This window comes from Mobula birostris, chromosome 13 (genome assembly GCF_030028105.1).
Source record: "Mobula birostris isolate sMobBir1 chromosome 13, sMobBir1.hap1, whole genome shotgun sequence".
In the NCBI taxonomy this organism is placed as follows: domain Eukaryota; kingdom Metazoa; phylum Chordata; class Chondrichthyes; order Myliobatiformes; family Myliobatidae; genus Mobula; species Mobula birostris.
In genome coordinates, this window is record NC_092382.1 from 667,356 (window position 1) to 686,255 (window position 18,900).

At 51.2% G+C, this 18,900-nt stretch overlaps 1 protein-coding gene across 4 annotated transcripts in view; it reads left to right on the forward strand.

The window, feature by feature from the left end:
- The window catches only part of LOC140208192 (NACHT, LRR and PYD domains-containing protein 3-like), a 70,719-nt gene that overhangs the window by 17,053 nt on the left and 34,766 nt on the right, over positions 1-18,900 (forward strand). For all 4 annotated transcript variants that reach the window (XM_072276691.1, XM_072276693.1, XM_072276692.1 and 1 more), the window contains exons 5-6: positions 481-652; positions 759-824. In XM_072276691.1, the coding sequence (XP_072132792.1) occupies positions 481-652; positions 759-824 (238 nt within the window). The remainder of the gene's footprint in view (positions 1-480; positions 653-758; positions 825-18,900) is intronic.

Genomic DNA, 18,900 nt, shown 5'->3' on the forward strand with positions numbered 1-18,900 from the left:
TATCACTTCTTTAGAAGCACATTTCATTTTTTATGACAACAGAGTCAACCCAACCCTTTCACCCACCTGCCTCTCCTTTCGATTAAATATTTATCCTTGGATGTGAGCACCCAAATATGATCTTTCAGCCACGATTCAGTGATGCCCACCATCCATTTTTTGCTCCCTCGCTCTCCCTCTCTTCCGTTCTTGTTGTCACATCTTTTTGATGTAATGTTACACATTGATGGATAAGTAAATTAATCACGTTGAATATACTGCAGGGTGTCAGTAGATCCTTATTCTTTCACAATATTGATTTAGAAGTTCCCTCAGCTAGAGTTTCTTTGTTAACGACTGAACCCAGGGAGGATCAGGCAACAGCCCAGTGACTGCATCATTTCTGAAGCTACTGGGACCATGAACAGATATTTTCCTGCACATTCTCCATGTCTGTCTGTATGTCTGCTTCACAGTAAATTTATTACTTTCCTTTTCTAGAAAGTCACTGAACTGACAGAGAAGGGAAACCGGACAGAGAGTTCCAGACTCTTCCTCAGTTTGGTGATGGGTAAAGGCTCCCGGGCCCGGAGGGCGATGTGGGAATCCTTTGTGACATGGAGGACTGAGTTACCGAAGTTGGACAGAATACTGAGGGAAATACAGGAGCTCGGTACGTTAAAAACATGCACTGAGCACAAAGGCACATTGAAATAAACATTTTAGTTATTTTAATTATTTTAGCTCTGTTTCCATGGATTCTTTTTATATTTAAACAGGTCCTGATCCACAGGAATACATGAACATCGCCCAAGGGTTATCTGAATTACCCACTCAACTGATAGGTGAGTGATGAAATGCTCAGTTCAAACCACATCTCAAGTGTTAGTCTGTGACTTGGCAAAACCTGGGAATCAAAATTCACCATTAGCCATTCGCTGATCTCTGGATTGAAGTAACAATTCAAAGTATTTCTCTTTGCAGCCTGAATATTCTACATTTTATTTTTCCATTAATCCATCTGTTGGTTCTGCTGAAGCCTTCACTCCAGGTCCTAACGCTCTGGGAATGCCCACACACCCCAGGCAGGCTCCTGATACACTATACGACCCAGTCCAGGTGACTCTTCTATCTTCAGACCTTTCATCTTCCAAGCCCCTTTTCCTTTGTAATAGCACAACACACAATTCTGTTCACTGGTGTTCATTACTTTTTGTAATTCCGCTAGTGACTTCTATAGAGTTTGTCTGGTATTTCCTTTTCACCCGTTACTGCAGCTACAACATCATTTTTCAGCGGTCCAATATCGAACCTCTCCTGTTTTTTTACTCTTTATATATCTGGGAAAGTTTAAAAAAAATACTTTGGTATCCTTTCTTATATTATTGACCATATGCTTGCATTTGCTGTACATTCATGTATATCTAACATAGTTGCCTTCAACATGACTCAGGTAGTAAATTCCAGGTACCAGAACTCTATGAAAAAAAAAACACTCACAATTGCTGTAAATTTCCCACATCTCATCTTAACCAAATGCCCTCTGATATTAGACACCAGTCTTATGTAAAAAAATAACAAACAAAATACAGGCTGTCGACCCAAATCTTATCTCTCAAACTTGTGTACCTCTGTCAGATCTCTATTCTAACTCCAGAGTAAACAAACCAAGTTTATCAAACCTCCACTTGTAGCACATGCCACCGAATCCAGGCAACACCCTGATAAACCTGTTCTGCACCCTCTCCAATCCTTCTAAAAGCTGGACAATCAGAAGTGAATACAATACTCCAGATGCACCCTAAAATCATAAGACTTAGGAGCAGAATTAAGCCAATCGGCTCAGTGATTTTGCTACGCAAATCCTCTCAACCCCATTATCCCGCCTTCTGTAAATGTTGACGCTCTTCCTAATCAGGAACATATCAACCTGCATTTTAACTATATCCAATGACGTGTCTTCCTCAGCAGTCTATGACAATAATTTCACAGATTCACCGCCCGCCAGCTAAGATGTTTCTCCCAGTGTGCATCCCCGCCAGCGAGGATAATTCCCCACAGTTCCCAAGCATATTAATTTTCTGTATGAGCCTCCCATGTGGGACCTTGTCAAAGACTCTACCAATATACAAGTAGACCTGTGACTACTGGTGTGCCACAGGGATCAGTGCTGGGTCCATTGTTATTTGTCATCTCTATCAATGATCTGGATGATAATGTCGTAAATTGGATCAGCAAATTTGCTGATGATACAAATATTGGAGGTGTAGTGGACAGTGAGAAAGGTTTTCAAGGCTTGCAGAGGGACTTGGACCAGCTGGAAAAATGGGCTGAAAAATGGCAGATGGAGTTTAATACAGACAAGTGTGAGGTATTGCACTTTGGAAGGACAAACCAAGATAGAACATACAGGGTAAATGGTAAGGCACTGAGGAGTGCAGTAGAACAGGTATCTGGGAATACAGATACAAAATTCTCTAAAAGTGGCGTCACAGGTAGATAGGGTCGTACAGAGAGCTTTTGGTATATTGGCCTTTATTAATCAAAGTATTGAATATAAGCTGAATTTTATGATGAGGTCGTATAAGGCATTGGTGAGGCCGAATCTCGAGCGTTGTGTTCAGTTTTGGTCAACAAATTACAGGAAGGATATTAATAAGGTCGAAAGAGTGCAGAGAAGGTTTACAAGGATGTTGCTGGGCCTTGAGAAACTCAGTTACAGAGAAAGGTTGAATAGGTTAGGACTTTATTCCCTGGAGCATAGAAGAATGAGGGGAGATTTGATTGAGGTATATAAAATTATGATGGGTATAGATAGAGTGAATGCAAGCAGGCTTTTTCCACCAAGGCAAGGAGAGAACAAAACCAGAGGAGATGGGTTAAGGGTGAGGGGGGAAACGTTTAAAGGGAAAATTAGTGGGGGCTTCTTCACACAGAGTGGCGGGAGTGTGGAATGAGCTGCCAGACGAGGTGGTAAATGCGGGTTCTTTTTTAACATTTAAGAATAAATTGGGCAGATTGCAGACAAGCGTGACGTGTTGCACTTTGGAAAGACCAAGCAGGGCCGGTCTTATACAGTTACCAGTAGGGCACTGAGGAGTGCGGTAGAGCAAAGTGATCTGGGAATACAGGTCCATAATCATTAAAAGCTTTGGATGGGATTTGCGTCTTGACAACTTGATTGAGTTCCTGCAGGATGTGACAAAGGTGATGGATGAAGTTACACATGGATGTTGTTTAGAAACCATAGAAACCATAAAAAAAACTACAGGCCAGAAACAGGTCTTTTGGCCCTTCTTGGCTCTGCTGAACCCCAAACCACCTCAAACATTCTCTCTTTCATACTGCCATGGGGCGGAAGATATAAAGACTGAAGGTGTGTACCACCAGCCTCAGGGACAGCTTCAATACTGCATTTATAAGACTACTGAATGGTCACCTACTATGTTATTATTGGCTCTTAATAATATTAAGACAATTATATAATTGTAGCATCGTGCATCCGGTAACTAATAACAACTCACTTAGATAACCACAATATACTCACAGGACAGCAGAAAAAATACCGTTCGGTTATGAACAACAGATAACAGATTATGTAATTCTATTTCAAAACCTGTGGAAAGCAGAAATCTTTCAGTGTAATATTGTCTATCAAAAAACATTTGATTCTCTCCCTCACATGGTTAAGAGAAGTTCCAAATAGATATAAAATTCATCCAATACTTGTGAAATTTCTACAACATCTGATGAATCATTGGCATAAAATAATCGTCCTATTAACAACCACAAAGGGACAACCACCATTATCAAAATTGAGGGATTTTCCAGAGCGACTCACTAAGGCCAGTATGGTTCTGTTTGGCTTTAAACCTGCTCATAATTTACTGAAACGGACAAAAATCAGGTATCAAATCAGGTAAAAATACGAATTATACGTTTGCACAGCTATACATTGATGATTTGAAATTACTTGCTCTTGCATCAGCAAAGCTAAAACAAATATTTCAAATAATGGAACTAACTTCTAAAGATATAAGCATGAACTTTAGACTAGAAAAGTACAGAACATGAAACATAAAGAAAGGTGCAATAGAGCCAGTAGAATATCAAACAGAGCATCAGGGGACAATACAACAGAATATGAAACATATACTTAGGATATCAATAAGCAAAGAAAATAGATAATCGTGTGATAAAGGAAAACCTTCCAACAAAATTTACTTCAAGGCTGAAGAAAATCTGAATTTACATCAAGGATCAAGAAAATCTGCCAAACAGAGCTGAACAGTAAAAATATAACAAAGGTAGTATACACTCACTATGCCCATATTGACGTATAATTTTGGTATAATATCCTGGTCTGAAACAGATCTGGAAAATATGCCAAGAAAAATAAGAACTTAAATGACAGTTTCTAGAAAACGCCATGTGCACTGGATCACACTTAGATTGATATGAATGAGGACAGTATGAGTACGATGAATAACAGATCTAAAAAAATGAGACAACAGCCAGATAAAAATTCTCAGAATCAGGGTTAATATCACAGACACATGTCGTGAAAACTGTTTTTCTGCACCAACAGCACAATTACAGTAAAGTGTGTGCGGTGAGCGTGTATATATGTGTACAATTGTAGAAATAGATTTGTATCAACGTGAATTAATCAGTCTGATGTCCTGGTGGAAGAAGTTGTCCCGGAGCCTGTTGGTCCTGGCTTTTATGCTGTGGTACCGTTTCCCGGATAGTAGCAGCTGGAACAGGTTGTGGTTGGTGAGACTTGGGTTCAGAATGATCCTTTGGGTCCTTTTTACCCCGTCTCTGAAAAGCCCTGAATAGTGGGAAGTTCACGTCTACAGATGCACTGGGCTGTCCGCACCGCTCTCTGCAGAGCCCTGCGATTGAGAGAAGTACAGTTCCCATTCCATGTAATGATGCAGCCAGTCAGGATGCTCTCAACTGTGCCCCTGTAGAAAATCGTCAGCATTTGGGGGCCCATACCAAACTTCCTCTACCATCTGAGGTGAAAGAGGTGCTGTTGTGCCTTTTTCACCACGCAGCCGGTGTGCACAGACCATGTGAGATCCTCAGTGACGTGAATGCCAAGGAAATTAAAGCTGTTCACCCTCTCAGCCCCAGATCCATTGATGTCAATAGAGGTTAGCCTGTCTCCATTCCTCTTGTTCTTGCGACATTGCGACCAGCTCCTTTGCTTTTGCGACATTGAGGGAGAAGTTGTTCTCCTGACACCACTGTGTCAGGGTGATGACTTCTATGTAGGCTACCTCGTTATTATTTGAGATTTGGCCAATCCATATAGTATCGTCAGCAAATTTAATTAGCAGATTGGAGCTGTGGGTGGCGACACAGTCATGTGTATACAGAGAGTAAAGGAGGGAGCTTAGGACACAGCCCTGAGGGGCACCTACATCGAGTGTCGGAGGGGCAGAGGTGAGGGAGCCCACTCTTACCGTCTGCTGGCAATCTGACAGGAATTCCACGATCAAGCTGCACAAGGCAGGGTCAAGGCCGAGGTCTCTGAGCTTCTTGTCAAGCCTGGAGGGAATGATGGTGTTGAATACTGAACTGTAGTCCGAGAACAGCATTCTCACATAAGCATCACTCTTCTCCAGATGTTTAGAGGCACTGGCTGTCCACTGTATCTATTCTTCTTAATAGCTTATACACCTCTATCATGTCTCTTCTCATCCTCCTCCTCTCCAAAGAGTAAAGCCCTAGCTCCATTAATCTCTGATCATAATCCATAATCTCTAAACCAGGCAGCATCCTGGTAAATCTCCTCTGTACCCTTTCCAATGCTTCCACATCCTTCCTATAGTGAAGCGACCAGAACTGGACACAGTACTCCAAGTGTGGCCTAACCAGAGTTTTATAGAGCTGTATCATTACATTGCGACTCTTAGACATTATCCCTCGACTTATGAAAGCCAACAACCCATAAGCCTATCTACCTGTGAGGCAACTTTCAGGGATCTGTGGACATGTACCCCAGATCCTTCTGCTCCTCCACACTACCAAGTATCCTGCCATTTACTTTGTATTCTGTCTTGGAGTTTGTCCTTCCAAAGTGTACCACCTCACACTTCTCCGGGTTGAACTCCATCTGCCACTTCTCAGCCCATTTATGCATCCTATCAATATCTCTCTGCAATCTTCGACAGTCCTCTACACTATCTACAACACCACCAACCTTTGTGTCATCTGTAAACTTGCCAACCCACCCTTCTACCCCCACCTCCAGGTCGTTAATAAAAATCATGAAAATTAGAGGTCCCAGAGCAGATCCTTGTGGGGCACCACTAATCACAACCCTCCAATCTGAATGCACTCCCTCCACCACCACCCTCTGCCTTCTGCAGGCAATCCAATTCTGAATCCACCTGGCCAAACTTCCCTGGATCCCATGCCTTCAGACTTTCTGAATAAGCCTACTGTGTGGAACCTTGTCAAATGCCTTACTAAAATCCATGTAGATCACATCCACTGCACTACCCTCATCTATGTGCCTGGTCACCTCCTCAAAGAACTCTATCAGGCTTGTTAGACACGATCTGCCCTTCACAAAGCCATGGTGACTGTCCCTGATCAGACCATGATTCTCTAAATGCCCATAAATACTATCTCTAAGAATCTTTTCCAACAGCTTTCCCACCACAGACGTAAGGCTCATTGGTCTATCATTACCCGGACTATCCCTACTACCTTTTTTGAACAAAGGCACAACATTCGCCTCCCTCCAGTCCTCTGATACCATTCCTGTGGACAACGAGGACATAAAGATCCTAGCCAGAGGCTCAGCAATCTCTTCCCCCACCTAATGGAGAAGCCTGCGGAATATTCTGTCTAGCCCAAGGGACTTATCCATCCTAATGTATTTTAACAACTCCAACTCCTCCTCTCCCTTAATATCAACATGCTCCAGAACATCAACCTAACTCATATTGTCCTCACCATCATCAAGTTCTCTCTCATTGGTGAAAACTGCAGAGAAGTATTCATTGAGCACCTCACTCACTTCCACAGCTTTCAGGCACATCTTCCCACCTTTATCTAAATGGACCTACCTTCACTCCTGTCATCCTTTTGTTCTTCACATAAGTGAAGAATACCCCAGAAGAGATCCCAATGATCCAAACCCCCTGCTCCCTGCACCAACTCCTCAGCCACGCATTCAACTGCCATCTCCTCCAATTCTTACCATCACTGTCACGTAGCACTGGCAGCAATCCTGAGAACGCCACCCTTGAGGTCCTGTTCTTCAGCCTTCTGCCTAGTTCCCGAAACTCACACTTCAGGACCTCATCCCTCTTCCTGCCTATGTTGTTGGTGCCAACATGTACCACGACTTCTGGTTGCTTTCCCTCTCATACCAGGATGTCGTGCACCCGGTCAGAGACATCCTGGACCCTGGCACCCGGGAGACTACAAACCATGCGGCTGTCCTTCTCACGTCCACAAAATCTCCTGTCTGCTCCCCTGACTATAGAGTCTCCAATGACGACAGCTCTCCTCTTCTCCGTCCCACCCTTCTGCACCACAGGGTCAGACTCAGTGCCAGAGACCCTGCCACCGTGGCTCACACCCGGTCGGTTGTCCCCACCAACAGTATCCAGAATGGTGAACATATTATTGAGGGAAATGGCCACAGGGGTGCTCTGCACTGCCTGTCTGCTCACCTTCACTTTCCCCCCTCTGACCGTCACCCAACGACCTGCTTCCGACAGCCTTGGTGTGACTACCTCCCTGAAGCTCTCATCTATGACTGCCTCATTCTCCCTTATGAATCGAAGGTCATCCAGCTGCTCTAGATTCCTTCCAGATCGCCAAGATCTTGACACACTGTGAGACCGCACAGACCCCTGATAGTGTCCTGAGACACTCTGAGACCCACGCACCCCTGACAACATCCTGTCACGCTGTCAGACCCCACACACCCCTGGCCGGCTCCTGACACACTGTGAGACCGGACACAAACCTGAGAGGGTCCTGACACACTGTGAGACCCGACACACCACTGGCAGGGTCCGGACACACTGTAAGACCCCACACAACCTGGACTCGGTCCTCACACACTGTGAGACCCCACACACTCCCAAAAGGGTCCAGACACATCGTGATACCTCAAACACCCCTGGCCGGCTCCTGACACACTGTGAGACCCCACACACCCCTGCCAGGGAACTGGCACACTGTGAGACCTTACACACCCCTGGCCGGCTCCTGACACACTGTATGAGACCCCACACACCCCTGACAGGGTCCTGACACACTGTGAGACCCAACACACCCCTGACAGGGTCCTGATGCACTGTGAGACCCTACACCCCTCTGACAGGGTGCTGACACACAGTGAGATCCCACACACACCTGACAGGGTCCTGACACATTGTGATACCTCAAACACCACTGACAGGGTCCTGACACACTGTGAGACACCACACATCCCTGAGGGAGACCTGGCACACTGTGAGACCCCACACACCCCTGACAGGGTCCTGATGCACTGTAAGACCCTTCACCCCTCTGACAGGGTGCTGACACACAGCGAGATCCCACACACTCCTGACATGGTCCTGACACACTGTGAGACGCAACATACCCCGGACAGGGTCCTATAGAAAATAGACAAGAGACAATAGGTGTAGGAGTAGGCCATTCGACCCTTCGAGCCTGAACCGCCATTCACTGTGATCATGACTGATCATCCACAATCAGTATCCAGTTCCTGCCTTATCCCCATAACCTTTGATTCCACTATCTTTAAGAGCTCTATCCATCTCTTTCTAAAAAACATCCAGAGACTTGGCCTCCACTGCCTTCTGGGGCAGAGCATTCAATATATCCACCACTCTCTGAGTGAAAAAGTTTTTCCTCAACTCCATTCTAAATGGCCTACCCTTTATTCTTAAACTGTGGCCTTTGGTTCCGGACTCACCCATCAGCGGGAACATGCTTCCTGCCTCCAGCATGTTCAATCCCTTAATAATCTTATATGTTTCAATAAGATCCCCTCTCAGGCTTCTAAATTCCAGAGTATACAAGCCCAGTCACTCCAATCTTTCGACATATGACAGTCCCGCCATCCCGGGAATTAACCTTGTGAACCTACGCTGCACTCCCTCAATAGCAAGAATGTCCTTACTCAAATTTGGAGACAAAAATTGCACACAGTACTCCAGGTGTGGTCTCACCAGGGCCCTGTAAAACTGCAGAAGGACCTTTTTGCTCTTGTACTCAATTCCCCTTGTTATGAAGGCCAGCATGCCATTAGCTTTCTTCGCTGCCTGCTGTACTTGCATGCTTACTTTCACACTGATGACACTCTGTGAGACCCCACACACCCCTTACAGGACCCTGATACACTGTGAGACCCCACACACCCCTTACAGGACCCTGACACACTGTGAGACCCCACACACCCCTGACAGGATCCTGACACACTGTGAGACCCCACATACCCCTGACAGGGTCCTAACACACTGTGAGACCCCACACACCCCTGACAGGGTCCAAGCACTCTGTGAGATCCCCACACCCTTGAAAGGATCTTGACACACGGTGAGACCTGACATACCCCTGACGGTGTCGTGACACACTGTGAGACCCCAAACACACCTGACAGGTTCCTGACAAACTGTGAGACCCCACACACCCGTGACAGGGTCCTGACACACTGTGAGACCCCACACTCCCCTGACAGGGTCAGGACAAGCTGTGACGCCCCACACACACCTGACAGGACACTGACACACTGTGAGACTCCACACACACCTGACAGGACACTGACACACTGTGAGACCCCACACACACCTGACAGGACACTGACACACTGTGAGACCCCACACACCCCTGACAGGGTACAGAAACACTGTGAGACCCCGAACACCCTGACAGGGTCCTGACAAACTGTGATACACACACACCGCTCACAGGGTCCTGGCACACTGTGAGACTCCACACACCCCTGACAATGTCCTGTCACATTGTCAGACCCCACACACTACTGACAGGGTTCTGACACACTGTGAGACCCCCCACACACCTGACAGGGTTCTGACACACTGTGAGACCCCCCACACACCTGACAGGGTTCTGACACACTGTGAGACGGCACGCACACCTGACAGGGTCCTGACACACTGGAAGACGCCACACGGACCTGACACACTGTGAGACACCACACACCCCTGACAGGACCTGACACACTGTGAGACCCTACACACACCTGACAGAGTGCTGACACACTGTGAGACCCTACACACCCCTGACAGGGTCCTGACACACTGTGGGATCCCACACACTCCTGACATGGTCCTGACACACTGTGAGACCCCACAGGCCCCAAAAGGGTCCTGACACACTGTGAGACGCCACACACCCCAAAAGGATCCTGACACATTGTGAGACCCCACAGGGACCTGACACACTGTGAGACCCCACACACCCCTGACAGCGTCCAGACACGCTGTGAGACCCCATACACCCCTGACAGGGTCCTGACACATTGTGAGACACCACACACCCCAAAAGGTTCCTGACACATTGTGATACCCCACACACCCAGGATAGGGTCCTGAGAGACTGTGAGATCCGACACACCCCTGAGAGGGTCCTAACACACTGTGAGACCCCACAGGCCCCAAAAGGGTCCTGACAGATTGTGAGACGGCATACACGCCTTACAGGGTTCTGAAGCACTGTGGGACCCCACACACTCCTGACAGCGCCCTGACCCACGGTGGACGCCACACACACACACCTGACAGGGTCCTGACACACATTGCGATCCCACACACCCCTGGCAGGGTCCTGATGCACTTTGCGATCCCACACAACCCTGGCAGGGTCCTGACGCACTGTGAGACCCCACAGGCCCCAAAAGGGTCCTGACACACTGTGAGACCCCACACACACCTGGCAGGGTCCAGACACACTGTGAGACCCCAAACAACCCAGGCAGGGTTCTGACACACTGTGAGACCCCACACACGCCTAACAGGGACCTGTCACACTGTGAGACCCCACAAACCACTGACAGGGTGCTGACACACTGTGAGACCACACACACCCCTGATAGGATCGTGACGCACCACACGACACCACACACACATGAAAGGGTCCTGACACACTGTGAGACCCCACACATCCCTGGAACGGTCCTGACACACTGAGACTGCACACACCCCTGACAGGGCCCTGACACACTGTCAGACCCTACACACCCCTGACAGGTTGCTGACACACAGCGAGACCCTACATACCCCTGACAGAGTCCGGACACACTGTGGGATCCCACACACTCCTGACATGGTCCTGACACACTGTGAGACCCCACAGGCCCCAAATGGGTCCTGACAAATTGTGAAACGGCACACACGCCTGACAGGGTTCAGAAACACTGTGGGACCCCACTCACACCTGAGGGGTCCTGACACACTGTGAGACCCCACACACCATGGATAGGGTCCTGACAGACTGTAAGATCCGACACACCCCTGAGAGAGTCCTGACACACTGTGAGACCCCACAGGCCCCAAAAGGGTCCTGACAGACTGTGAGACCGCACACACCAGACAGGGTCCGGACACACTGTGAGACCCCACAGGCCCCAAAAGGATCCTGACACACTGTAAGACCCCACACACTCCTGGCAGGGACTTGATGCACTGTGAGACGCCACACACTCCTGACAGCATCCTGACACACATTGCGATCCCACACACATCTGAGAGTGTTCTGACACACAGTGAGACCCCACACACCCACGACCAGATCCTGACACAGTGTGAAACCCCACAAACCACTCACCGTGTCCTGACACACTGTGAAACCCCACACAACCCTGGCAGGGTCCTAACACACTGTGAGACCCCACACACCACTGACAGCGTTCTGACACGCATTAAGATCCCACACACGCCTGAGAGGGTCCAGACACACCGTCAGACCTAACACACCCCTGGCAGCGTCCAGACACACTGTAAGACCTCATACACACCAAAAGGGTCCTGACACATTGTGAGACACCACAAACCCCAAAAGGTTCCTGACGCATTGTGAGATCCCACACACCTCAGGCAGGGTCCTGATACACATTGCGATCCCACACAACCCTAGCAGGGTCCTGACGCACTGTGAGACCCCACACACCCTGGATAGGGACCTGACACACTACGAGACCGCACACACCACTGACAGGGTCCAGACACAAATTGTGATCCCACACACATCTGAGAGGGTTCTGACACACTGTGAGACCCCACACACCCCCGACAGGATCCTGACACACTGTGAGACCTCAAACAACCATGACAGGGTCCTGACACACTGTGAGACCCCAAACAACCCAGGCAGGGTGCTGACACACTGTGAGACCCCACACACCACTAACAGGGACCTGTCACACTGTGAGACCCCACAAACCCCTGGAACGGTCCTGACACACTGTGAGACTGCACACACCCCTGACTGGGCCCTGACACACTGTCAGACCACTCACACCTCTGACGGTGACCTGACACACTGTGAGACCCCACACACCCCTGACAGGGTGCTGATACACAGCGAGACCCTACACAACCCTGACAGGGTCGGGACACACTGTGGGATCCCACACACTCCTGACATGGTCCTGACACACTGTGAGACCCCACAGGCCCCAAAAGGGTCCTGACACACTGTGAGATGCCACACACCCCAAAAGGATCCTGACACATTGTGAGACCCCACACACCCAGGATAGGGTCCTGAGAGACTGTGAGATCCGACACACCCCTGAGAGGGTCCTAACACACTGTGGGACCCCACAGGCCCCAAAAGGGTCCTGACACATTGTGAGATGCCACACATACCTGACAGGGTCCAGACACACTGTGAGACCCCGCACTCCCCTAACAGGGTCGTGACACTCTGTGAGACCCCACACAGTATTGACACGGTCCTGACACACTGTGAGACCCCACAGAGACCTGACGCACTGTGAGACTCCACACACACCAGACAGGGTCCGGATAACTGTGAGACCCCACACACCCTAGATAGTGTCCTGACAGACTGTGAGATCCGACACACCCCTGAGAGAGTCCTGACGCACTGTGAGACCGCACAGGACCCAAAAGGATCCTGACACACTGTAAGACCCCACACACCCCTGACAGGGACTTGACGCACTGTGAGACGCCACACACTCCTGACTGCGTCCTGACACACATTGCGATCCCACACACATCTGAGAGTGTTCTGACACACAGTGAGACCCCACACACCCACGACCAGATCCTGACACACTGTAAAACCCCGCAAACCACTCACGGTGTCCTGACACACTGTGAGACCCCACACACCACTGACTGGGTCCTGACACGCATTAAGATCCCACACATACCTGAGAGGGTCCAGACACACCGTGAGACCTAACACACCCCTGACAGCGACCTGACACACATTGCGATCCCACACACATTGAAAGGGTTCTGACATACTGTGAGACCCCATACACCCCTGGCAGCGTCCAGACACACTGCGAGACCCCACACACCCCAAAAGGGTCCTGACACATTGTGAGACCCCACACACCCCAGAATGTTCCTGACACATTGTGAGACCCCACACACCCAGGATAGGGTCCTGGGAGACTGTGAGATCCGACACACCCCTGAGAGGGTCCTAAAACACTGTGAAACCCCACAGGCCCCAAAAGGGTCCTGACACATTGTGAGACGGCACACACGCCTGACAGGGTTCAGAAACACTGTCGGACCCCACACACCCCTGACAGCGACCTGACCCACTGTGGACGCCACACACACCTGACAGGGTCCTGACACACATTGCGATCCCACACATCCCTGGCAGGGTCCTGACGCACTGTGAGACCCCACAGGCCCCAAAAGGGTCCTGACACACTGTGAGACCGCACACACCAGACAGGGTCCGGACACACTGTGAGACCCCACAGGCCCCAAAAGGATCCTGACACACTGTAAGACCCCACACACTCCTGGCAGGGACTTGACGCACTGTGAGACGCCACACACTCCTGACAGCATCCTGACACACATTGCGATCCCACACACATCTGAGAGTGTTCTGACACACAGTGAGACCCCACACACCCACGACCAGATCCTGACACAGTGTGAAACCCCACAAACCACTCACCGTGTCCTGACACACTGTGAAACCCCACACAACCCTGGAACGGTCCTGACACACTGTGAGACCCCACACACCCCTGACTGGGCCCTGACACACTGTCAGACCACTCACACCTCTGACGGTGACCTGACACACTGTGAGACCCCACACACCCCTGACAGGGTGCTGACACACAGCGAGACCCTACACACCCCTGACAGGGTCCGGACGCACTGTGGGATCCCACACACTCCTGACATGGTCCTGACACACTGTGAGACCCCACAGGCCCCAAAAGGGTCCTGACACACTGTGAGACGCCACACACCCCAAAAGGATCCTGACACATTGTGAGACCCCACACACCCAGGATAGGGTCCTGAGAGACTGTGAGATCCGACACACCCCTGAGAGGGTCCTAACACACTGTGGGACCCCACAGGCCCCAAAAGGGTCCTGACACATTGTGAGATGCCACACATACCTGACAGGGTCCAGACACACTGTGAGACCCCGCACTCCCCTAACAGGGTCGTGACACTCTGTGAGACCCCACACACTATTGACACGGTCCTGACACACTGTGAGACCCCGCACTCCCCGAACAGGGTCGTGACACTCTGTGAGACCCCACACACTATTGACACGGTCCTGACACACTGTGAGACCCCGCACTCCCCTAACAGGGTCGTGACACTCTGTGAGACCCCACACACTATTGACACGGTCCTGACACACTGTGAGACCCCACAGGGACCTGACAGGGACCTGACGCACTGTGAGACTCCACACACACCAGACAGGGTCCGGACAACTGTGAGACCCCACACACCCTAGATAGTGTCCTGACAGACTGTGAGATCCGACACACCCCTGAGAGAGTCCTGACGCACTGTGAGACCGCACAGGACCCAAAAGGATCCTGACACACTGTAAGACCCCACACACCCCTGACAGGGACTTGACGCACTGTGAGACGCCACACACTCCTGACAGCGTCCTGACACACATTGCGATCCCACACACATCTGAGAGTGTTCTGACACACAGTGAGACCCCACACACCCACGACCAGATCCTGACACACTGTAAGATCCCGCAAACCACTCACGGTGTCCTGACACACTGTGAAACCCCACACAACCCTGGCAGGGTCCTAACACACTGTGAGACCCCACACACCACTGACTGGGTCCTGACACGCATTAAGATCCCACACATACCTGAGAGGGTCCAGACACACCGTGAGACCTAACACACCCCTGACAGCGACCTGACACACATTGCGATCCCACACACATTGAAAGGGTTCTGACATACTGTGAGACCCCATACACCCCTGGCAGCGTCCAGACACACTGCGAAACCCCACACACCCCAAAAGGGTCCTGACACATTGTGAGACCCACACACCCCAGAATGTTCCTGACACATTGTGAGACCCCACACACCCAGGATAGGGTCCTGAGAGACTGTGCGATCCGACACACCCCTGAGAGGGTCCTAAAACACTGTGAAACCCCACAGGCCCCAAAAGGGTCCTGACACATTGTGAGACGGCACACATGCCTGACAGGGTTCAGAAACACTATCGGACCCCACACACCCCTGACAGCGACCTGACCCACTGTGGACGCCACACACACCTGACAGGGTCCTGACACACACTGCGATCCCACACATCCCTGGCAGGGTCCTGACGCACTGTGAGACCCCAAACAACCCAGGCAGGGTTCTGACACACTGTGAGACCCCACACACCCCTAACAGGGACCTGTCACACTGTGAGACCCCACAAACCAGTGACAGGGTCCTGACACACTGTGAGACCACACACACCCCTGATAGGATCGTGACGCACCACACGACACCACACACACATGAAAGGGTCCTGACACACTGTGAGACCCCACACACCCCTGGAACGGTCCTGACACACTGAGACTGCACACACCCCTGACAGGGCCCTGACACACTGTCAGACCCTACACACCCCTGACAGGGTGCTGACACACAGCGAGACCCTACATACCCCTGACAGGGTCCGGACACACTATGAGACCCCACAGGCCCCAAAAGGTTCCTGACACATTGTGAGACCTCACACACCCAGGATAGGGTCCTGAGAGACTGTGAGATCCGACACACCCTGAGAGGGTCCTAACACACTGTGAGACCCCACAGGTCCCAAAAGGGTCCTGACACATTGTGAGACGCCACACACACCTGACAGGGTCCAGACACACTGTGAGACCCCGCACTCCCCTAACAGGGTCCTGACACACTGTGAGACCCCACACACTATTGACACGGTCCTGACACACTGTGAGACCCCACAGGGACCTGATGCACTGTGAGACTCCACACACACCAAACAGGGTCCGGACACACTGTGAGACCCCACAGGCCCCAAAAGGGTCCTGACACACTGTAAGACCCCACACAACCCTGACAGGGACATGACGCACTGTGAGACGCCACACACTCCTGACAGCGTCCTGACACACATTGCGATCCCACACACATCTGAGAGTGTTCTGACACACAGTCAGACCCCACACACCCACGAGCAGATCCTGACAGACCGTGAAACCCCACAAACCACTCACGGTGTCCTGACACACTGTGAAACCCCACACAACCCTGGCAGGGTCTTAACACACTGTGAGAGCCCACACACCACTGACAGCGTCCTGACCCACTGTGGACGCCACACACACCTGACAGGGTCCTGACTCACACTGCGATCCCACATACCCCCCACACACCCCTGGCAGGGTTCTGACACACATTGCGATCCCACACACATCTGAGAGGGTTCTGACACACTGTGAGACCCCACACACCCCTGACAGGGTCCTAACACACTGTGAGACCCCACACACCCCTGCAAGGGTCCTAACACACTGTGAGACCCCACACACCCCTGACAGGGTCCTGACACACTGTGAGACCACACACACCCCTGACAGGATCGTGACACACCACACGACACCACACACACATGAAAGGGTCCTGACACACTGTGAGACCCCACACACCCCTGGAACGGTCCTGACACACTGTGAGACTGCACACTCCCCTGACTGGGCCCTGACACACTGTCAGACCCCACACATCCCTGACGGGGACCTGATGCACTGTGAGACCCGACACACCCCTGACAGGGTCCTGACCCACTGTGAGACCACACACACACCTGACAGCCAAGTTCCTGACACACTGTGAGACCCACACACCCTGGACAGGGTCCTGACAGACTGTGAGATCCGACACAGCCCTGAGAGGGCCCTGACACACTGTGAGACCCCACAGGCCCCAGAAGGGTCCTGACACACTGTGAGACCACACACTCCCCTGACAGGGTTCAGAAACGCTGTGAGACCCCACACACCCCAGAAGGGTCCTGACACACTGTGAGACCCCACACACCCCTGACAGGGACATGAGGCACTGTGAGACGCCACAAACCCCTGACAGGGTCCTGACACACATTGCGATCCCACACCCATCTGTGTCCAGACAACCAGTGAGACCCCACACACACCTGGCAGGGTCCAGGCACACTGTGAGACCCCACACAACCCAGGCAGGGTCCTGACACGTGAGACCCCACAAACCCCTGCCCGGCTCCTGACACACTGTGAGACCCCACACACCCCTGACAAGGTCCTGACACACTGTGAGACCACACACACCCCTGACAAAGCCCTGACACATTGTCAGACGCCACACACCTCTGACGGGGACCTGACACACAGCGAGACCCTACACACCCCTGACAGGGACCTGACACAGTGTGAGACCCCACACACCCCTGACAGGGACCTGACACAGTGTGAGACCCAAACAAACCCTTGACAGGTACCTGACACACTGTGAGACCCCACACACCCCTGACAGGGTCCTGACACACATTGCGATCCCACACACCTGTAACAGGACACTGACACACTGTGATACCCCACACACCCCTAACAGGACCCTGACACACTATGAGACGCCACACACCCCTGACAGGGTCCAAGCACTCTGTGAGATCCCCACACCCTTGAAAGGATCTTGACACACGGTGAGACCTGACATACCCCTGACAGTGTCGTGACACACTGTGAGACCCCAAACACACCTGACAGGTTCCTGACAAACTGTGAGACCCCACACACCCGTGACAGGGTCCTGACACACTGTGAGACCCCACACACCCCTGACAGGGTCCTGACACACTGTGAGACCCCACACACCCCTGACAGGGTCAGGACAAGCTGTGACGCCCCACACACACCTGACAGGACACTGACACACTGTGAGACTCCACACACACCTGACAGGACACTGACACACTGTGAGACCCCACACACACCTGACAGGGTCCAAGCACTCTGTGAGATCCCCACACCCTTGAAAGGATCTTGACACACGGTGAGACCTGACATACCCCTGACAGTGTCGTGACACACTGTGAGACCCCAAACACACCTGACAGGTTCCTGACAAACTGTGAGACCCCACACACCCGTGACAGGGTCCTGACACACTGTGAGACCCCACACACTCCTGACAGGGTCCTGACACACTGTGAGACCCCACACACCCCTGACAGGGTCAGGACAAGCTGTGACGCCCCACACACACCTGACAGGACACTGACACACTGTGAGACTCCACACACACCTGACAGGACACTGACACACTGTGAGACCCCACACACACCTGACAGGACACTGACACACTGTGAGACCCCACATACCCCTGACAGGG